Source organism: Mesocricetus auratus, unplaced genomic scaffold (assembly GCF_017639785.1).
Source record: "Mesocricetus auratus isolate SY011 unplaced genomic scaffold, BCM_Maur_2.0 Super-Scaffold_100024, whole genome shotgun sequence".
Taxonomy (NCBI): domain Eukaryota; kingdom Metazoa; phylum Chordata; class Mammalia; order Rodentia; family Cricetidae; genus Mesocricetus; species Mesocricetus auratus.
Window position 1 is genome coordinate 17,656,783 of NW_024429205.1, and position 23,202 is coordinate 17,679,984.

General features: G+C 46.7%; 1 protein-coding gene across 2 annotated transcripts in view; it reads left to right on the forward strand.

Moving 5' to 3' along the window:
- The window catches only part of Klhl29 (kelch like family member 29), a 291,248-nt gene that overhangs the window by 61,121 nt on the left and 206,925 nt on the right, over positions 1-23,202 (forward strand). For both annotated transcript variants that reach the window (XM_005079085.3, XM_040730961.1), the window contains exon 2: positions 20,536-20,643. Coding sequence is in view for 1 of the 2 variants with exons in the window: in XM_040730961.1 (XP_040586895.1) it covers positions 20,536-20,643 (108 nt within the window). In the remaining variant the exon portion in view is untranslated. The remainder of the gene's footprint in view (positions 1-20,535; positions 20,644-23,202) is intronic.

The following is a 23,202-nucleotide window of genomic DNA, read 5'->3' on the forward strand; positions in this document are numbered from 1 at the left end:
GAGAAACACTAACCTGCTGACACTGATCTTGGACTCAGCAACTACGAGAAAACCAGTTTCTGTTGTTTAAACTACCAAGCCTGCGGTATTTTGTTATGGCAGTCCTAGGAAACACTTGAAGCCAACCTGCCCATCTTAAAGGAGCCCCCCTTTTAGCAGTCTCCTGTGTAATAACAGGGGTCAGCATCCTCCCTTTTGTCATAGCTGAAGGAGCTAAGGCAGAGAAATCCCCAGGGCCAGGGCCCAGGCCCTTGGCACAATGGGGCAGTGCCAGGCACAGCTGATCAGAAGCCTTTTCCGCAGAAGCCCAGCCCGGTCCCACAGGCAGAGTCTTGTGAAGCTGTGCCAGTGGCCTGGAAAGAAGCAAGTTGGGAGCGTGTGTTCAGGGGTCCTGGGAGTGGGGAACCAGCCTTTGTTCTGAAGGGCCCGCTCTCTCCTCTGCGGATCCTAACATCTGAGAACTGACTCTGAGACTCTCTCTAGTAGAGCTGCGCGATGTGCGTCTAGCACCCGCGAGTGAGGAGCGGAAACATTCCTCTGCCAGTTGGGCAGATTTCTGGGGATTTGTGTTCAAGTTGCGTTTTTTCTGTTCCTGCCACACTGAACGCTTCCTCCTCCTGCATCTTTGCCACCGCTATGAGGCTCTCCGACAACTTAAGAGTGTTAAGATGTTGGAGTCTGCCCCTGCTGTAAAACACAGAAGAGGTGGCTACTTCTCAGTTTGGAAAGTTTCCCAGGATGGCATCTCAAAAGTAGCCCCATTAGATGCCAATCCTCCACGGGGCAGGCAATGATGAGGCTGTCCTTGTGAACCCCATCCAAATGTGCTGAAGGGCTCTGGGACAAACTAGAATGGGTGAAGGCACCAGATTCCTCCACCTACAAAAGCCACTGCAAACACAGGCAGGAATATAGGGAGCAGAGCATCCATGGTCATCACACATGTCCTGTGCAGAACAGCAGTGACAAGTGCAGTCAGGGCCCTTCCCCAGGCATTTTCTGAGCCCCTGTTATGTGCCTGGCGCTATGCTATCCTGATTTGGGGCTGGAACCAGAAGGAACTGGTGACAGTCTCTGAGGAGGACAGAGGAGGACCCCAGGGAGAGAGCACAGGATACAGAGTGACCCTGTGCAGGATGTGTTCATAGCAGGTGGGGTTGCCAAGGCTGAACTCACAAGGGCTCTGAACAAGGAATGGGCAGATACTTTGGGGCAGGAGTACTTCTGGTGGGAAGAGGCTGGGGACCCCTACTGACCTGGAGTAGTGGCCTGGGGTCACTGTTTCCTTCCTATATCCTTTTTCTTTGGTTCTTCTTCTCGAAGGGTTCTATAAAGGTCATGGGTTTCTTTCTCACTTAGAACCTTCTCTGCAGAGTTGAGGCTTCCCCCAGAATCATGAACTCACTCATTTTCCCTAAGCATGATGTAACTTTAGGTCTATCACAAGGATTGTGACAAGATCCCACACCAGCTTCTTCAACAAGGATTTCCCAAACTCGGAAACAGTGGGAATAAAGTCTCCATAGTCAAATGGATGCTCTGAAAGGTTTTCCTAGTGACCTGGGAAATCAAAGAAAATTCTAGGATTCCTATTCCTGGGGAAGAATGAGGGCAGTGCCATGATTTGATATAAATTGTTCACCATGGGTCCTTTAGCTGAAACCAGGTCTCTAACTGGTGGTGGCGGCACCATTCTGGGTGGGAGTGTCTCCGGTAACTTCAGGATGTGGATCTATATATAGCTGGAGGAACTGATCACGGGGGAGTCCTCCCCGAAGTCCCTATGGCTTCCTGTGCCCTTCCCTCTGCCTTTGGTCTGCATACGGTACAGCTTTGCCACCACCAGGTGCTCCCCATACACCCTCTGCCTCACCACACTCAGGCGCAGTGCAGCCGAAAGACTGCGAAATGTTTGTGTTGGGAATTTTGCTGCAGCAACAAGTAGCCCAACAGTGCTACCGGTGGCTGCACCCACAGACTTCAGTGCTGTGCAGGTGGCCAGCATTACCCGAGAGACAGGACACTGACGTCTCCTACACTGCGGACTCTAAGGATATACATGAATCTGTCTCCAGCTTGCCCCTTTAAGAGCCCGTTTAACAAGCTCACCCTGAATGCCTGTTTCCCCGCTAGACACTCTTGCTCAGGAGTTGGGAGACGACTTTTGAAAGTCAATATTTTGGTCTTTAAGAACCGCCTCATGTCCATCACAGCTACTCAATTCTCATAGGTTAAAAGCAGCCATAGGTAACACATACATATTTGAATGTAGCTTAGATTTATTTTTCTTAAAAGAGGCATTAAAAATGGGTGTTAGGATAATTTTGGCCTACAGGATGGTTTACTGACCTCTGAGCTAGACACTGGTATAAACAAAAGAGGACATTGCCTGCATGGAGCTTGAGCTGAAGGAAGGAATAAACTCATCAGAAGCAATCATAAGTTATGATCAGGAACAAATTCTAATGGCTTTCCAGAGAGGTTTAATGGAGCTGGGATCTGAATCATCATTAACCTGGTAAAAAGAAAGGGAGACACTGTGTGTGACAGTTTTGTGCCGTGACTACAGGACATCTGGAACCTAGAAGGCCAAAGGGAATAGTGCAAAAGAATTGATAGGCGTGAGATGCTCAGAGGAGGACCAGTGGTAGCCATGCACAGCCTAGGGTCTCGCCTCACCTCCCGTCTTCATCTGAGTCTTGTGGAAAAAGCTAAAAGCAGAGAATAAATGGGACTGGATTGTAGTTTGGAAAAAAAGAAAGAAAATCTCTGATGACCAGCATGACAGCAGGTTGGGGAAAGAGTAAGGCAGGGTCAGGGGGATGAGGAAAAGAGACGGTTGTAAAGAAGGAAGTGTCATAGCAGGTGAAAAAGGAGGACATAAAGGCTGGGTGTGGACGACAGAAGTCTGCAGGTGGCTCTTAGCCGCTGGGTTAGCAATTAGATGGTTAGTGGGACTGTGGGACTGACCCTGAGGACAAGAAGTGCTGGGGAGGCCCATGCTTCTTTCGTTTTTCTTCGTTTGCTTTGCATGTGTGTGTGTGTGGTATGTACGCACATGTATGCATGTTCGTGGGGGTGGCTCACATGTGTACCCAGGTGCATGTGCACATGTGTACACATATGTGGAAGCCCAACGTTGATGTCAGGTATGTTTCTAGAGCATTCTCCACTTTATTACTTGATATAGGGTATTTCACTGAGCCTAGGGCTCACCAGTCCTGCCTAGGGATCCTTTGTTTCTGCATCCCGAGTGCTGGGATTACAGGCGGCCTCCATAGCTGCTCGATTAATAACGGGGGGTGAGTGCTTTATCCGCTTCTCCATCTCTCCAACCTGCGCTGTGTATGCGTGTGTGTGCGCGTGCATGTGTGCACGTGTGCGTGTGTGCCTGCATGCATGTGTGTGTGTGTCTGTGTGTGTAGGAGTACATACATGTGTGCTTCAAGTGTGTGTCTTTTTTTTTTTTTTTTGGTTTTTCGAGACAGGGTTTCTCTGTGGCTTTGGAGGCTGTCCTGGAACTCACTTTGTAAACCAGGCTGGCCTCGAACTCACAGAGATCCACTTGCCTCTGCCTCCCGAGTGCTGGGATTAAAGATGTGTGCCACCAACGCCCGGCAAGTGTGTGTCCTTTCATCACTCTCCACTTCCTTTTTTTTGAGACAATCTCTCACTGAACCTGTGAGTTCACTGATAAAGGTAGACCAGCCAGCCAGCAAGTCAGGGATCCTCCTGTCTCTGTCTCCCTAGCACCAGGATTATAGGTGCAGACCATCACACTCAACTTCTTCTCTCTCTTTTCTTTCTCAGGGTGCTGGGGATTAGAACTCGGGTTCTCTTGCTTGTGTAGCAGACACCTTTACTGAGCCCAGCTCTGCTTCTTTGTTTTGAGTTGTCTGGACTAGAGAAGGCCATGACGGGCTTCAGTCACCTTTGAGACACACGATTAGAGGTGTCACATAAGCAGGTCAGATGCACGACTGTGGCACTTGAAGGTGGAGCTGGAGACAACTCATTTGGGAGGTCATCAGTCTGTGGAGGGTGGTTATTGAACTCTGTGCAGAAGTTGGATCCCGAGGGAGGGAACAGGGTTTTAAAGAGGAAGAGGAAGTAAGAAAGTATCCTGAAGAGCCCTGTTACTTAACAACAGGAAGGAAGATGCATCCATATAGACCAGGAAGTTACTACAGTGATGGAGTCAGCGGGCACAGTGGCAGGAGTTAGAAATTCCCATGAACTGTTCTCCCTGGCTAGGGCTTCCTCGTGTTCATGTCCTGACCATCGCATTAGATATCTCAGTTATCATCCCTGCTTTCAAGAATGGCCACCAGCAGCCGGGCATTGGTGGTGCACGCCTTTAATCCCAGCATTCGGGAGGCAGAGGCAGGTGGATCTCTGTGAGTTTGAGGCCAGCCTGGTCTACAGAGTGAGTTCCAGGACAGCCTCCAAAACAATACAGAGAAGCCCTGTCTCAAAAAGCAAAAAAAAAAAGAGAGAGAGAGAGAGAGAGAGAGAGGGAGAGAGGGAGAGAGAGAGAGAGAGAGAGAGAGAGAGAGAGAGAGGGAGAGAGAGAGAGAGAGAGAGAGAGAGAGAGAGAGAGAGAGAGAGAGAGAGAGAGAGAGAGAGAGAGAGAGAGAGAGAGAGAGAGAGAGAGAGAGAGAGAGAGAGAGGGAGAGAGGGAGAGAGAGAGAGAGAGAGAGAGAGAGAGAGAGAGAGAGAGAGAGAGAGAGAGAGAGAGAGAGAGAGAGAGAGAGAGAGAGAGAGAGGGAGAGAGAGAGAGAGAGAGAGAGAGAGAGAGAGAGAGAGAGAGAGAGAGAGAGAGAGAGAGAGAGAGAGAGAGAGAGAGAGAGAGAGAGAGAGAGAGAGAGAGGGAGAGAGGGAGAGAGAGAGAGAGAGGGAGAGAGGGAGAGAGAGAGAGAGAGAATGGCCACCAGTGCCAGAGGCATCTTGAGATAGCAGACAAGCCGAAGAGTGGAGACTATCTGCTGACTTAACATGGAGATCACTGCGGACCTCAGCAAGGGAAAGACGGGAGAGGCAAGGAAGCAGACAGGGGGCTCAGACAGTACTGCCAGGGGTTTCATTCATCATGATACGGAAGAGCTACAAAGGACAGGTAGAGGGAGAATTGGAGGGGACCGTGGGACTAGAATCTCATTCTAAGATGATAGAATGAATGCTGGAAGATTTGTATTCCCTAGGAACAGGCATTTCTTGAGCATGTACTTTACACCAACCATGAGACAAGGACCCAGAGATAGAGACATGAACTGGGTATGGCCTGTAGGTTTGTGAGGTTGGCAGTTGTTTAATTCACTTCACTGGATCTTTGCCAAAAATAGCTTTCTTCTCTTCCTTCTTCTTCTTCTTCTTCTTCTTCTTCTTCTTCTTCTTCTTCTTCTTCTTCTTCTTCTTCTTCTTCTTCTTCTTCTTCTTCTTCTTCTTCTCCTTCTTCTCCTTCTTCTCCTTCTCCTTCTCCTTTTTCTCCTTCCTCCTCCTCTTCCTCCTCCTCCTCCTCCTCCTCCTCCTCTTCCTCCTCCTCTACCACCACCACCTCCTCCTCCTCCTCACCCTTAGGGGCATTGAGCAAAGTCAGAAGATGTCTTTGATTTCTCTGACTCAGAGGGGAAGAGGTACTACTGGAACCCAGTGGGCATAGACCAGAAAAGCTGATATCCATCTCCCAGGGCCTTGGCTGGGGAACCCCATGACCAAGAATTCAAAATGTGTGTATAGTATTTACAGGGGCTCAGAGAGTAGGCCCTTGAACATGGCTAGATAAACTGAAGATGAGGGGCTCAGGGGAAAGAGGAAGACACAGGTATGGTTAGATGTGATGTGATATAGAGTGTGAGGCCCAAGCCCAGGAGCCTCTAGGAATTCGGAATGGAGGCACAATCCGTAGCGAGGGCAGAAGTCAGTGTGTAGCTCTAGAAAAAGCATGCTAGTTTTGGATTTTGTCTATCAAGTGGGGAACCACTACAGAATTCCACATGAGAGGAACCAGATGTATGTCTTAAGAATAGCTTTTTTTTTAAATAATTGTTTATTTTATATTATGCATGTGCATATTTTGCTTGCTAGTAACTGAAGGAGCCAAGTCTTGACTTAAGATGTTTATAAAGAAACCTGACCTAGCCTGTGGTTCTTTCTGCTTCCCCTTTGGCTCCAGGACCAGCTGCGAGCATCCACAAGACCTCAGTTTATAATTCTTAGGTACCAGAACTTCCTGTGGCTGCGCCAGAGATGCTATGCCTCCCGATTTTAGAGGAACAGCCTTCAGGCAGCGACTTTAGTTCCTCCTGATTGGGAGTTCTCATGTAGCCATTAATTTTGAGGCACTCTGGCTGCACAGAGAAGCACTTCAGGGAAGTGTGCTCACGGGAAATCGCTTTTGGTGCCGGCTGCCTTGATCTGTGTGTGAACCTGGTGGCCTCCTGTGACCCCTGTCCTGTAAGCTTCACAGGAGGACACCCCATCCCACTGTCCGGTGTATCCCTTCTCCATCTCAGGGAGAAAGATGGTTTTGCATAGTAAACGGAATTAAAAGGAGGCTTCCACTCCCAGATCTATAATCAGAACAGGTCACACTTTTAAGCTGCTCTGCCTGTTAATAGAGCTTGATCTTATTGACCATCTCTCCCTGTCCAGGTGTTCGTGGGAGAAGCTGGGAGAAACCAAGGCTAGCAGGTGGAAGGGACTGGTGGGGACAAAGGGGATTACCTAAGTCTCCATTGGTCAGGGAAGCCAAGGACGAGGACAGTCCCCACCTGGAAATTTTATTGGTAAACCTCCCATTTGAAAAGAAGTACAGAGACAGATTTTCTTATTTAATAAATGCATCTTAATTCTTTGCAGAAGCAAGAATGGGGTTTGGATAGGACCTAGTAAATCCTATGTGCTCTGTGATGGGGAAGGAATGGCTTTGAAAAGTGAATAATGGTACCCAAGGGTTAGCAAAGTTCTCTGCAGATGGAATCTTTGGAATTGGCTGATCACCTGTGAAGTCACAGCCCAGAATTATTCCAGTCTGGGAATAAAGAAAAGCCATAAACTAGGAGCTTGATCACAGGGGTGTCCGTGGGAGAAGCTGGTTCTGTTTGCCAATGCTTTCTTCTGTCTTTTTTCCATAATAATCTCATAACAGGATACAGAATTCTCTGGACTTCAGTTTTCCATATGCAAAATGAAGGAACTGTCAAACTAAAGAACCTTGGTTTTTCTGGTGGCTTTGACTCCATATTAAATTTCAACTTGACTAGGGTGTTTAGTCACCCACCTGTAGTGCTAAGAAAATTAATTTTATGCCCAGCTTCCCTGCTTACCCAAAGAAAAAGTCTCAAATAATGTTTAGTAACCCAAATATATGGATTTGAGGGGGGGTGATGGAATTTTAAAATTATTTTTACAATTTAATTCCTTGTGTTAGATATGTTTGAAGTTGCAAACTATGTAAACTGTTAACTTATAAATACTGCCTTTTCCACTTAAATTTCATGAGTCATGAGTCACAGCTGGCCTTCCCAGCGTCACCTCTGTCTGTATGCACAGCGCTGTGTGCATTGAGCAGCTTCTGGACTCCACTGGCAATTTCCTACAGCTTCACTGCTGTTGAGAATTAGACCTTCCTTGAAATTTTTACTGCAAATCACAAGCCCCAGTTCCCAGAAGTGTATGTTTGTTTGTTTTGTTTTGTCTTGTTTTGTTTTGTTTGGGAGCGGGTGCCTTATAGATGAACATTTGCCATCTCTTGCAGCAATTAACCCCTGGTTGGCTTGCTTTTCAAATGATCTTTAAAGGTTTGTTTATGGGCATGGAGAGATGACTCAGCATGCCTGCTGCTCTTACAGAGGATTGGAGTTCAGGTTCCAACACCCAGGTTGGATCCAACATTCATCTTGTGGTCTCTGTTGGCACACATGTGTGCACACACCCATACAGACATACACACATAGATAAAAATAAAATAAATCCCCAAAAGGTTTTATAATATAAACTGAATTATATGCTTGCATGAGAATGACCTTGTGTAACCCTGTACAATATAATAAATAAGTAAGATAAGTATTTATAGCCATACTAAAATGGTGAAGTCATAATCCCAAGACTAATTAATATGGCTATGTCAAATAAATTAATTAATGGGTCCTTTTTTACTTTTATACATTCCGTTAATTGATATAATTGGCCATATTAAATAAAAGGCACCGTACTTTTTTGACGGATATTAAGGGAGAGGAGAAAGATAACTACATATGTGGACATAGCCCAAAATGTTAATAGGCAGAATTCCCACTTAAGCACATTAGCTTGTTATATGGCACACTGATGCATTTCTTATTGGCCCCTTGGTCACTGATGCCTGGGAAATAGGTCTCCAAGGAAGCCAAAGCACAGAGACCAGGCTGCTTCGGCTGGGCCCCCTACGAACTCGGGTCCATCTTTCCTCCATTCCAAGTACCAGGAACTGTAAACCCCTTGTGACCCCCTTTCTGTGGACCCACCACTGGGCCTTTGTGCCAGTTAATGAGCCTCGGAGTCATTTGGAAATATGCACTGTGCTCCACAAAAGGAAATAGTAATATAATCAGAAATGATTATATTTCAGCACTTCAGCACTATTGCTACTATTAATGTCCATTATCACTATATTACCTGAAACGTGTTTAACAATCACAGTCACTAATCAGGGTGCCCGTCCTGGAAAATGTGCATTCTCTCCATCTGGATCACACTATGTATTGTGCCATTTGCTGTTTTAAATGTTTTTCAGATAATTGGAACCTGCTACCTCAGACTTTGAAAAGCAGGTGAAGCCCTGGGAGTTTTAAAGCCAGTGCCTCCATCAGGGAAATAATGCAATTTTCATACAAAATGATTATAATATTATTCCATGATTACATGGGGGTGGGGGTAGTCTGTTTTCGTTAGACTTTTCAAAGTAGCAAATTGAATCCCATCCAAGTAACGAGAGGTTAAGAATCCCCAACACAGAGAGTTTGCAATCGTCGGAGGCTTTGTCCCCAGAGTCACTGAACCCTTTGCGGACCGTTTGGGGCAGACTAGGAGTGCCAGGGAATTTATTCCCTGCTAGTAATCCTCAGCCAAGGACAAATGGAAGATGGACAAAATGTTCCAACTTCCTGGCCTCTGTGATGAGACAACAGGAAGATGTACTCTTCCTTTGCTCTCTAAGGCTCCCTGTGGGAATAGCTGGCTTGCCCACGCTATATAACACGCTTGGCTAGGGCAATTCCCATTGGCTCCCTTCCCTTTTTATCCTACATCCCTAATGCCCTTCTGGAGCATCTAAGATAGCTCCTGACATAAGGCATTTATCTCACATCCCTTTTCCCAGTTCTGCCTGACAAGAGTCCACCTGACCTCCCCACTCTCTTTCTGGAGGCACCTAGAGTATTAGTAGAGGGACCCCCATTTTAGAGGACCTCGGCAGTACCCAGAAATCTCGGTGTTTAAAGTCATCATCTTGAGAAATGAAAGTTCACAATGTTTCTTTGAGTCTGGAAGGTGGCAGGCATAATTTATTTTTCCCCGCCTCTTTTCTTCAACATCGCTACTCCATTCAAGTGAGGCGAGATGAATTAATCTAGGCCATATGTAAAATGCCCAAGATCAATGCCCTCGTTCTGAACATGTAGCCATGTACTCTTAGGTAATTTATGTATAATTTTAATAGATTTGTCAACAGCAGCCCTTCCTCATCCAAACAGGGCTGCTTGCAGACAGACCACTTAATTTGCTCCTCAATGTTATTTTTCATACATGGTTGCTGCTCGGCCGACAGCTACCAGATGATCCCATTATAAACGCATTTGACGTGGCCTCTGCTGAGGGGATGGGCATACTCAAGGTCTGTTGCTGTGGGAAGCAGTGCCCCCTCCCACACACATAATAGTCTGAGAATAGACACTGAGGCCCTAGTCACTACCAGTGCACCCATGCTGAAGAGAGCTGAAGTCTGCCATTAGAACTGAGGGAGAAAGGCTGCCTGCTAGCAATTCCCACTTCCTGCCTGTCCCTGCATAAGGGTGTTTAGCTCATCCTTGAGGCTTGGAGTGTGGGGTGGAGCACTCTGCACCAGGAATAGATGGAGCATGATAAGTATCCTGCTTTCCTCATGTCTTGGTGGACAGGTCTGAGGTGCTCTCCACAGCCTTCTAGCGGGTCCCCTGCCGGACTAAGTCCAGCTTGCCCACAGAGGTACCCGCTTACTAATATGTTCACTGTTACTCCTGATGTCCTTTCTCGGGTCCCCATTCTCTTATGATGCTCCCTGAATTCAGTCCCAAAGAGATAATTTCAATCTAAGTGCTTGTTTCGGGGCATGTGTCCCTCTGAGTAACTTCCTATTGGTCTTCCGGGCTCCCCATCCTCCAATGCCCAGATTGGGTCAGCTTAATGCCTTCCTGGTCGTTCTAGCCAGAGCTCTCCCAGCACCAACCAAAGTCAGTCTGACCAATGAATTGGACAGAGGTGGGTCATAAAATGGGGGCAGAGACCAACTGGGCCTGTTTCCAGCTGACTTGAGTGTTTGACTCAGGTGAGGGTTCTCTGTGCAGGTCATCAGTTCAGGATGAGGACCAGGAATGGAAGGTGGTAGCTAGGTAACGCCAAGACAACACTATTTAGGGGGAGAGATGTTTCCCTCCTTCCAACGGCTAATGGGAGTGCTGACTGATTACTTGAGCCATTTCTGTCCCTTGCGGTGACTGCCAGGAGAGCCCAGTGTTCCAAAGGGAAGATGTTCTCTGAATGTGGTAACCTTCAACAGGCCTCCTTGTGACAGAAGGAGCCACATCAACTTCTAAATTTTCTCAATGGAGTACGATGTGTGTAATGCGTAATAAAATATAAATAGGCCTTTCAGAAGCATCTATGTGTTTCATTTTATCAACCTTTAGATGCGTTAAAGCCAAGTATGGTTTTATATGAATTCTAGATGATATGTAGTATTTTTATTTGCTACTTCATTGCTAAGTGTTTCATATAAAACTGAAGAGGAAAAATACACAGTCCCACATATAAAAGAAGAAGCAGATGGCTAAATGTGACCGTGGAAGAGGCAGAGAACAGAGACCCCCTCCTTGCTGGGGAGGGGCCGAGGTGGAGTGGAGGGAAACTCGCTTATTTGCCGTTTCCTTCCACTGCGTTGGGAGTAGACTATTAGTATTCATAAGAATCTACAGGTGTCTTTGTTATTTTTTTATCCTTTAAATGTACATATAAATGAGTATGTATTATTTATAGATGTCTTTGAATTTAGAAACACCAAGCTTGAAAAGTAATGCGGCAAGGAATATTTGATTTAATGCTCACCGGAGAGTGGAGAAGGGGCTCTCTACAGGACGGCTGTGGTCTTATCTAATCTTTTCTGGGGACTTTCCTGCTAGCTCTTTGGTGACACGCAAGCGTGGAAAGATCCTCAGGCGGAAGAGAACGTGGGAGCCAAGCAGCTGAGTTCTCATCCCACATCCCTCCTGATCAGGAGTCTCTCTTGCACACTTTCGTGCCGTTGTTTTTCCTGCCTGCGTCAGGACACCACCCATGGCAGTCTATGGTCTTAAGGCGGGATGCATTCCTGCAGACTGCCCTGGGTTTGGCCTGACTCCATAGTCACCGCTGTAGTTTGCACAAGACCAATGAGGGGGTGTGTGTGGGCAGGATCACACACCACACACACACACACACACACACACACACACACACACGGTACTGGAGAGAAAACCCAGGGCATTGTGTATGCTAAGCAAGCAGTCAGCCACTGAACTACACCCCCAGCCCCTCAGTTTCCCAAGGAACCATGAAACCCTGCTGCATCCAAGCCACTTACCTGCACATGTTGGTGGCAATCAGGAAAATCGAGTCAGCTTTGCATTCTATTTTCATTTCCTCGGCAGTTTCTACATTGGCCAAGAAAAACAGCATACTTACAGAAATTCCTGGTAATAACTGCTTTCTGATTGGGTATGGAGAAACATGCCTGTCTGTGGTTTATTTTTTGAATGGATAATTCATCATATCTGGATAAAAAATCTCATAATCTCCATAGACTCTCTTTCACAATTTTGTTTCCTTTGAGAGTGTAGGAACAGCCTCAGATCCATTCAAGTAAAATAGTTCTTTAATGGCCAAGAAAGCAATGCCTCCCAGACCCATTCGAGGCTTAAAAGGGGCTTCTCAGCTGCTGGCCTTAAAGGCTTAGACTCTGGGCCTGGATTTTGGTGTGCCAGTTTCTGGGGAGGGGGTGGGGCTAGAGGCCCAGACTGAATATTAATTAAGTCTCAGAACATCCTTGATATTTAGTGCCATCATCCCCATGTGATGGATGAGACAGACGTGAATGGGAAAGGAGGTTGGGTGTATGGAGTCACCCTGCTATTCAATAGCAGAGCTGAGACTTGGAGCCAGGTATCTCGGGTCCCTGGTTCTCAACTTTCCTACTGCTGCAACCTATAATGTAGCCCCTTGTGTTGTGACTCCCCCAGCCATAAGATTGCTTCTGTTGCTACTCTATAACTACAATATTGTTACTATTATGAACTGTAACGTAAATACTGTGTTTTCTGATGGTCTTCCAATAGTCTCGACCCACAGGTTGAGAATCATTGTTTAGGGTGGTGTGTCTTCCACACTCTCGCCCACAGCACAGACTGAGCTAACCCCCTGCACCAGTGCATCTGAGACATGAAATTCCTGTTATGCCATGCAGCCTGTGAGCCAGCTCCAGATCCCAAACTTTGAGAAGGACTCAGGCCGCCTTCATGTGTCTTTGAGAATGAGAAATGTACGGAGCCTGAAGCCCACGCAGCGTCACCCTGCAAGGCTACTTTCCATTAACACTCCTCTTTAAAGCTGTTAAAAAGTCAAGGCCCAGAGAGGCAGGGGACACTGAGGGACCCTAAGCAGTACCAGGTGCAGCTAAACCAGGATGACCCACCTGGAGGATACTGTCTCCAGTCCCCTGATGTAAGCAGATGTTCTTCTGCTCCTTTCTGGTGCACTGGCTACCTGCGTGCTTGGGGTACAGGCTGCAGGCACTCCTAAATAACCAGGCAAGTGTCCCCAAGAAGAGCCAGGCCTTAGGTGAGAGGGGGCCGCTGCTCTCATTGGGCCCAGACCTAAAGCATACACTTGGCTAGGTGTGAGTTCCTTTGGGGCTGATGCTAAAGTCCATCGAATGCCGGGGCATGGCTGTCCTTCCAAGCTGAGCCTAGCCAGAGCCCAGAGCCCCTGGAGAATAGGCTAGGGGCCAGCTTGCCTGTCTGTGGGTTGCTTTTCTTCCACGGTTTTCCCCTGCCTCCTGATCTATTGTTTGGTTTCATTCCCCAAGACTCTGAGCAAGTCTTGATTAAATGTTACAGCCTGGCCTCAGGAGCTGTCAGGAGGAATCCAGGGGAGAAACTTGTCCACACTGGAGTCCAAGCTTTAAAGAAACAACATCCCCAAGAGCTGTGTGGAACAGGAGTGGGCAGGATCACCCCACATATCTACCTAGATGGGGCTGGACAAAGGGGCACCATGTGTCTCTCTACACAAGAAAAGAATGGAGTCCACACCCACCCTGGCCTGCTTGGTAGAGCAGCAGCTGGCCTGCCTATCCGTAAATTAGGGATGTTGGCGCTGTCCCGCCTCCCAGGGCACTTGAGGCAGTCTAATGAGGCAGAGGAGATGCAGAAACGCTCCGAACGGCCCACAGTGCCAGGCAAATGTGAGGCGTCATCATGAAAAGCTTAAATTTATGGGTCTGAAGGAGAAGCAACATCTGGGAAGGAATTATTGCGATTTAAAGGGAGGATGTGGGCCTGTTTATAAGTGCGGAATCTGGAAGCGATGTCTGGTTTTTTTTTTTTCACAAACTAATTCGTATTCCAGTCAGAAAACTATGGTGTGACTATCTTCCAGATGTTCAAAAGAAAATTGTAGAAGATGAGTTACATCTTGGAGGCATTTTCTGTCTTTCAATGGGTTTCACTGAGCATCTACTATATGCCAGGTGTGCCCCCTCCACTGACATCTTTGAGCCACCATGGGCAAGTCAGGATGTAGTAAGCTTCAGTGTCCCTTTGCTGTGGAGCCTTTGGAAAGTGAAAGGCCCTCCCAGGTCACCCCAGTGGCAGAAACATCTGTTTAAACGTGTGGTAGGGACTGAGGATGTGTGCTGTCACTGAGTGATATGGCTGGGTTGGATGTGTCATTAGTTTCTGAAGGGTTTGCTGTTTAACCAGAAAAAAAAATGGTTTGGGTGAGTATGATCTGCAAATTTTTATTTCCTGAAACACTTCAGTCTAGATTTCTGGCAGTCTCTGGGTAAAATTATAGGTCCATTCAAGCCAAGAGCACCCTGTTTTTCCTTACCTCTACATTCTCTTTTACCCCCAAGACGATGAAACTAAGGGGACGCCTCATGGGTGACACACAGGATGATACTGTGACACTCTCCCATGTGTTCTCTGGCAAGGCATCTGTACTCCAGAGAATCCTGGGTAACTTCTAGCAACAGGGGCAGATGGGAGATGGTGCAGGGAAGAGGCTAGTGAATGGCGGGTCCCAGAGGAGAGCTGGGGAGTCTGAGATCAGGACACTACAAAGAACCTCCTGTACCTGGCTTCTTCAGGGTCCCAGGACCAGAGTGATGCTTCTTGGCTAGGGAGTTCTGTGATAAGCTCCAGGGTTTAAGCACAACTCCTGTAGCAGCAGCAAGGCCACCCGGGGAGCCTGTCACTGTGGGCCAGGCGTGATTTAGCTCAAGCTGACATCACAGAATGCCAGAGTCTGGGTGGCTTCACCACTGAAAATGACTCCATCGTTCTATAAGCTGGAGAGTCCCAGAAAAATCCTCATAGTCCATATAGTGTGGTGTCTCCTGGCCTCAAGCTGACACCCTCCCCCTGTGTCCTCATGGGGAGGAGGGGAAGACCTGTTAATGACTCTTCATCTCTTCTGAGGGGTACCAGTTAAAATGTTCTGTCCACTTGGGGCTCTGCCCGTTGCATCCACAGTTATAATTGCTGCAGTAAAGTCTCCACCTTCAAATACAGTCACGTAGCGCATTAACGTTTCAACACAGACAATTTCAGAAGCACACAAACCAGTCTGAACTGTATGATGAGGCAGGAAGTGGCCTAGCACCAGACGTATAAGCCAACGATGGTTAATGTGCCTGCTTAGCATTCTGAGCGAGTGCTCCATGCGTCACAGAGGAGAGGGGGAGAGAGGAATCAGGGTTTTCATGACAGGTAGGTGGCGAGAGTCATGCCCTGAAATAAGGATCCAAGAATAATGTCTTTTTACAAAATAGTTCATGTGCGTCGTCATCCTCATCTTGCTGGGGGGAGAGAAGGGCCGAGATTTGACCCAAGGAGGGGTAAAACTTAGTCCCTGGAGGTGGGGGAGGGTGACAAGAAAATCTTACACATCAATGGCTTGTGGCTCCAGAGCTCTCTGACAAAAATCTTACTCTTCAGAACTTAATTCCTCTTATTAGGAAGAATTTAAATGTCATTTAACTCAACTTTTATCTCGTGGGGTGGAGGATGATAATGAAGCGAGTGAGCGGGGAACGCTGGGTTAATCATCTTCCTGATTGCGAAGAACTATAGAGAGTTGCTCGCTGTTGACAAGCCTGTGGCAGGTGGAGGAGGGGAGCTCAGAAGCAAGGCGAGGTCACCTGACCCTACCAGGCTGTTGGGGGCTGTGGAGTGGGGTGTGGGTTCACAGAGACTGACTGACAGGAGTGGGGTTCACTAACACTTTCACTCTCGTTTATCCAGTTCAGGGTGGTAGCTGTGCAGCACGCACAGGACGACTCTCAAATCCTCACTGACAGGTCCCTGGGCATCTGGAACAAAGGTGTACAAACATCCAGAGCTCCGTCCTTGGCGTCCTTCCTGACTGACTTTCTGTGTGGGACTTTGCCATTTCCTCATCTGTAAAATGGGAGATAACAAAAGTAATTGGTTCACCAACTTGTTAGAAAAGGTAAAGGAAAAAATGTGCATAGGCTAGATTTTTGCCAACCTCAAGCATAGTGGAGACTGTGTTATTTCTCTAAGCCAGCAGCGTGGCCTCAGCAGACACAAGCTTGCCTTGACGAATGTGTGTCCATGCTAAAGCTTGCCAGGCAGGGCCCCACTAACAGCTGAAAACAAGTAATGGATCTCATCAGTGGCCAACTCTGGACCTTAATGGAAATGGGAAATCTCAGTGTGGTGCTCGGTGAACTTTCAGGACGTGCTCCGTCTTTGCATCTCTACTCTCCGTTTTAAAAGCAAAGCCTTTCGGACCCCTTGGCCCAGTGAACTGTTGTGAACCTAATGGATAAACCAGATGCTTATTTTTGTATTGGCGAGATGCCTATAGGCTTTAGTGAGCCCATGGTTGATATTATTAATGGATGGCCTGTTTTTCTGTCTTCTTGAAAGAAAGCAAGTATGAATGAGTGTTCCCTCTACAGGATGTGTTTGGAGGGGACGGCTGAGCCTGATGCCAAGGCTGTTTGGGAGCCCTGCATGCAAGCTGATAGGAGGTGGGATTGTGGCTAGTTTTCTCCTTTCAGCCTCCAGCCTCCAGCTCCTTTCCTTTGCTTTCCAAGAAAGACAGAATCTCTGTTGCCTAGCCAGCCAAGGGGTGCTGGACTGCTGAGTGCTAGAACCGTAATTGGGGTGTATGGTCAAGAGTCAGGCATAGCTGCTTTCTGATCCTGTACCAAACGCGAGAGTCCCTAATTGGTTTCTCTTCTCTGCAGGCAGTTTCTCTTGGAAAAACTGGTGTCTTTTATAGAGACGTAAGGACTCCTAGGGCCCTTGTTTATAATTCTCTTGGCTATCAGTTTGGTTCATGTCAGGAATCATCTGTACCTTCAGATTTTGAGTTGAAATGGTTCTCTCTGAGTTAGGTTTTTAAATCTCTCAGCATTTAACCCAAACAGCCCATCCTGGGTTCTTGTTTTCATAGTGGTCTTTGTCTTGTCAAAGTCAATCTCATCTGGTAAGTACCCTGGGAAGGTAAAGGTTATAGATCCCATTTACAAGTGGTGACATTACCTGGCATGATTTTAAAAATAAAGATCATATGTCCCTTTGCTTTTTAATGTTTTTTTTTTATCTTTAAGTTTGGTAGTTGCCCTTTGGTAAGTCAATTAATGGAAGAGAAGGGATCAGTTTGTCTTGAAGTAACCAAGATCATGTGTTATTTCTTTGGTGAGGAGTGAGAGCTGTGCTTATCTGCAAGTCTAAGGGTAAATATTTAGAATGCAGTTAGGACTTCTGCTTGTTTTAGTAAGGTAGTGGGAGCAGGTTCTCCTCTAAGCTCCATGGCCTTACCAGCCCAGGTTAGTTGGCTAGATTTCTAATATCAGGAATGATTTTCCTCTTGTCAAACACTGTTGTTTAGCGCCAAGATATAAACACCACTTAGGGCTATTGTGCCATGCTGGCTGTAATTGTGGTTCATAGGCCTTGTGGTTCATTGTGATCATTGAAACTAGGTTTCTAATAATTTAAAATCACTTTCTATGCCAAGTAGCTCATTAAGGCGGAATGTGGATGGGTGAATGAGTGTAATTTGTAGCCATCTAAGAGGAAAAGATGATGAGTCATGATCTAGGGTGCACTGCTGTTGCATGGGTACCATGGACCCAAGATTCAAGTCTTAAGATAATAGTATCTTAATATCTATCTGTTGTCAGCCACAGATCTGACTGCAAGAAATAGAGGTTGGGTGGGATGAAAAACAGCAAGGAAGAAAATATTCAACTAGACAAATAAAACCACTAAGACATAAACTAAGGATAGATGTGAGCTAAGAACAGTTAAAAAACCCCTTAAAGGAGGGGGCATCTGGCTGGAATGGGTCAAAGCATTATGACTTGGGAGCTCCTTGCTTGGGACATGGAATGACTGGTGGTACTATTGAAATATGGGATACTCAAGAGGGGACAGTGCTGAAGAGATTCAGAAGGGCTCACAACCCATGTTCTCGAGTTGGAGAAATGAGAAGTGGGCACTTACCCAGTATCGCAAAACCATGTGGTTATATGAAAATTCCTGTTGTGGAGTCACGTGTTTAATCCTCTCCAAAAGTAACAAATAGGTTCAAATGTATCATTTGAAGAGAGTCAACTAAAAGAACAAATCACAAAAGCATAAGTGCAGCATAAAGATACCACAGTAGTACAATCTCCCAGTGCTAATAGTGAGCATAGAGGTAATTACTGCCTATAAGTTATAGGGGGCGAGGGGAGGCAGCTATTAACTGGAACCTAATGGGGGAGGGATGCCCTCTCCCTCAGCTAGTGCTGTGACCTTCAGCTGAGGAACACAGACAGCTCTTGAAGACACAACAGGGCCCAACTCATACCCAGGCTCCTACTGGTATCCACGAAGGTTGAACCTAACCAGAAGTCAGAGGATGTCACTTCATATCGTGAAAAGAGCCTGGCTTTGCATGTGGCTTATTCTATTCAGAACTCTTAGGGTTATCTCTTCTAGAAGGGGTGTCTAACACAAAACAGTAGGAACGCAAGGCCATTATTGAAAGTGTGCCTCATGAACTGGTCTGTCCTCCCTCCCCACTGCTGTCCCTTTAGCCTCCTGTATGGTCTATGCCATTTTCATTTGGGTACAACCCCGGACATGGGTGTCACCTGGCTGGAGAGACTTGAACTGCCTGGGTGGAGGAGAAGATTTCTGAGAGACTTTTCTCAGATGTCTGGTAGCAGGGATCCTCATGCTTTTGATTGACAGCCTTAACAGTGACCCACAAGTCCCTCTGCACTCTGAATGCCCACCACTCGAGCTCCATTGTCTGCTGGAATGTCCCATGTCCAGCCACAAGAGACTTTCTCATTGATCTTAAAATGATGTCCCAATCCCCAAAGCCCTTCACACTGGCTCTTCCCTCTGCCCTAGACTCCTGTGTGAGCCATTCCCCATTCCTTTCCATAAATGTCACCCCCTATGATGCTGACCTCTCACGCTCTATTGAAACTGTACAGAAGTTCTCAGATAGCATCCTCCCAACCTGTTCTACTCCACCCCTACAAATGCTATTCGCCATCTTCTAATTCATTATTGCCTATTAAGTTCATTGTTTCTTGTTTGCTTCTACCCAGTAGACCATGGACTCCATAAGGGTAGTGATATTTTTGTTTTGTTTTGTTCATTCATGCATTTCCATTGCCTAGAAAATGGCCTTAATAGGCTTCAGGCACTCAACAGTTACTGAATGAATGAGAAATGAGATGAATGGATGGATGGATGGATGGATGGATGGATGGATGGATGGATGGATGAGGTCCTTGAGAACCCAAAATCAGTGTGACCGATGTCTTCTAGACCTCTCTCTTCACCAACACCTATCTGCTCAGGATCTTTCCCAGAAATTCATTGATCTTCTGATCACCATTGCTGCCAATACCTTGTGGCTAGAGTGATCGATGTCTCCGCATGCGTCACACTGGCTTGGTGGAGGAAATGTATTCACGACTTTGGCTCAGTGTCAAAATTAAATGGTGACCTTGGCTCACTTTGCCTCCCCACAGAGGTTATTTCTTAATCGTAAAGGGAACAGTCTGTCCTTGGGAAAAGTAATATTTCTGCCACCTTCGGCTTTCAAATGGCTATTTGATATGGTTCACGGGTGTCCCTGTCAGAGGCAGCTGAAAAACCTGAGGTGGAGAGGATCAGCAAACGGCCTGTCATATCTTCAGAAGCTGGCCATGAGGTGGGATTCGTTTACAATAACTTATTTACCTGTCCAAATCCTTCATACCACATTAAAGCTCTCTCCTGCTAGCCAGGACCCTGGAGTGCTAAGAGGAAAAAGGAAAATCAATTGATAATGATATATTCCATTTAAAAAATATATTGATTCCCAGGTAATGACAGTCCTGTGTGTGCTTTTGCAGGGAGGATGCCATTGCCCATCATGGCGATGGCTTTCTCATATATTACATTTGAAAGAGTACGCAAGGAGTCACCCTGCCTTCCCGGAATAGATAGCGTCTTCCTAGTAGGTATTAAATCTATACTTCAAGCATTTCTCTCCAGTGATTCCATTCTTCACCTCCTCAAGGTCTTCTTCCCCATTGTCTAGAATAAGTAATGATTTGTTATTGTAATTCTGGCGTTTATGGACTTTTTAGCATTAAAGACCAAATTTCTTGGGGCGTTTTCCACCTAGAACTGCTCTGGGTAGATTAGGTGGGAAACAGTGCCATCGTTCTTACTCTTATTCTGTGTTAATGGAATGGGAATTAGGGCAAGCCTGTGTGAAAGATGGGAAGGGTACTGCTCACTATACCCCATCATCTGGGTGTGCTATGGCCGAGTTTGGTACCCTTGTTTGAAAGAGTCCATAAGAGGAGGGTCAGCATCAAGGAAAAACATGAAGCAGAGGCAAACATACATTAAGGGTGGGGGTTATCTAAGATACTGGAATTCAAAATAGATAATTCACAAAAAATGATGGTTGTTTCCCATCCCAACACCATTCTTTTCCCTTCTCTCTCTCCAGACTGTCTGGCTCCCTCATTATGCCCATGCTTTGCTAAGTGCTGGTGGCCATCGAAGCTTTTGCATCCTGGGGACGAATCCTGAGCTCACCAGAGACGGACGGCGCAAGGTAGGTCACTATTTAACAAACCTGGAATGAGAGAGACATCCTGCCTAGACAAAGCCAGCTGTCTTCTCATTGTGAGGGGCTGGGCAAGAGGGGAATGGAACTGGTCCCTTACTCAATGGTCGGTGAGAGCTTTACCACAGGTGTGTGAGCCATCTTGACTTCGAGTGTCTGGGGACGACCAGCAGCTACATGACCTTGAAGTACCTAAAAACTGTCATTATTCTTTTGGGAGTTTAAAAAAGTTCAAATCTTACAGTTTGGCTTTTTTATTACTAAAAGGTGTTATCAGAAAACTATTATGTATTTTAAAAGATCATTTCTCTGAGCTGCTTCTCAGTGTTAGAAGGAGTCCATAGCATACACAAGACCCTGAATTCAACCTCTAACACCAAAAAAAATGTCCATTGTGTACATATGTGCATATACATATAGAAAGAAGCCTAAAATTGTATAAATAATATATTCTATAGAGATAAAAATTGTGGTATCTCTTTTTTCTCGCGTGCATACATAAAATGGGCACATAGGTCTACATAGACACATACATGGGACCACACTGTACCCACCACTACTTGGTAAATGCTGTTTTGACTCCACAGTATGTTAGGCAACATTTTATTTCAGTTATTAGAAATCATTTGTCAAAGCTTCCTATTTTAGGTAATATATACATACATATATATATACACATTTATATATATACATAATACATATACATAACCTACTTAATGCCCTAGAGGTAGACTTTTAAGATATTTTGAGTCATCTCCTGTAGCAGTACCACAAAATACATTTCTGAGAATGTACTTTGCATAGGCATTTATTTCCTGATGTTAAATTTAGAGAGGTCTGGCCTAACGTTCAAGACTGTCAATCCAGGAGCTAGCAGGGTGGGGAGTGGCAGGTGGGGAGATTGTGGCCTACCTGGTGAGAGCATAAATCTTAGGAGAAGCAGCTGCAGCATTGTCCTATCACCTACCGGCAAGCCAGGCGCCACCCGCCTGCCACGGCGACAAGTCCACAACTGGCCTTGCCACCACTCACACATTTGCTGTCACTAAAGGGGGAGAGGCAGGCTGAGGCTGAGGTGCAGGGTTTCAGCATAGCTAAGGCTCAGCTGACCTAGCCCCCCACTCCTGAGCACCCCCGGCCTTTTCCTCTTCTCCTGTACTGGCTCCTTGTCAGTCTCTGTTAGATCTTGTGGTCCCTACCCCAAGGATGGGCGTGAACATGTCCCAGTGCTGCTCTGTCCACCATATATGCTAAACCATTCCCTCGTGGTCTTGCTGCCTTTCCTGGACCACCCCAGGGACCCCCATAGCCACCTCCATAGTCCACTAGTTATCTGAGCCCTTGAGGAAGCAGTGTGCCCATGGTCACCGTCTGGACACGATTCCTCACGGCCTTAGCTGTGCCTTGAATCTGGCTGGTATGTTCTTACGTACGCTCCTTCTAGGGCCTTCTACGCCTTTCCGTCAGAAGTTTCCTTGGCTTCCTCAGTGGCTTCCCTACTGTCTTTATGGAGTTATACAGCCTTGCCCTTCCTGGCTATGGGAGCTGCAGACTTCTTCTTCCCGTTTCCTAAGGCAGCGTTTCTCAACCATCCTAATGCTGTGACCCTTTAGTACAGTACCCCTGCTGAATTATTTCATTTCATTGAATTGTAATGTAAATATCTGATGTGCGGGATATCTGATATGTAACCCCTGAGGGGGGTCATGACCCACAGGCTGAGAACCACCACCCTAAGGTTCCCCCCACCCCGGTTTTCTATCTTTATAGTCACTTCTGTTCTTTCTGCCTCACCGGTACCCTGGACTTGACACCCAGCTGGGCTCTCTGTCTCTGCTCATTTCTCAGAGTCCCTCTTGAATTAAGCCTGTCTGAAATAACGTCCCTTCGTTGCCGTCTCCTGTGGGTCTTACCAGGGAGTCCTCGACACCCAGCATCCCCTGGCTGCCTCTGTATCCTCTACAGAATCTTACCTTCCTTCTTTCGCTATTCTAGAGTATGGGATCTATCCTTTTCTCCACAGGCCCAGCACAGGGCCTGGTCAGTACATGAACGTAGAAGGTCATGTTCTGCCAGACACTGCAGAACCGCAGACCGCACGCAGACCATCTCCTCACAAGCAGAGTGATGGAGAGGACCCTGGAACTGGAGAGAGCACACGAGCTATACGCCCAGTCTACCAGTAACTGTGAGGGCATCTACAGAATGAGACTAACCTGGAATTCTCTTATTAGGAGACTGAGAGAAGATGAGGGGAGGACTGTGGAGAAAACGAGGGAGAAACCATGAGGGACAATGAGAAGGAACTGGGGACGGACTAGGACAGGACACTGAGGGAAGAGGGCCACCTGGTCAGCAGCACCCAGCCTCAGGGCACAGTGCCATGGCCCAGACAGCTGTACAAATCTAGAGGCCTGGGTCTGTCCACAAGGAGTTACAATTGAATTGGTCTCACTAGATAGATATCTGGCTTGAGTTGCTCTTCCCAATTTAAGCTGACGTCTAATACCTGGGCCTTCAGAAGGCAGGAGAGATCCTGAGGGGAAC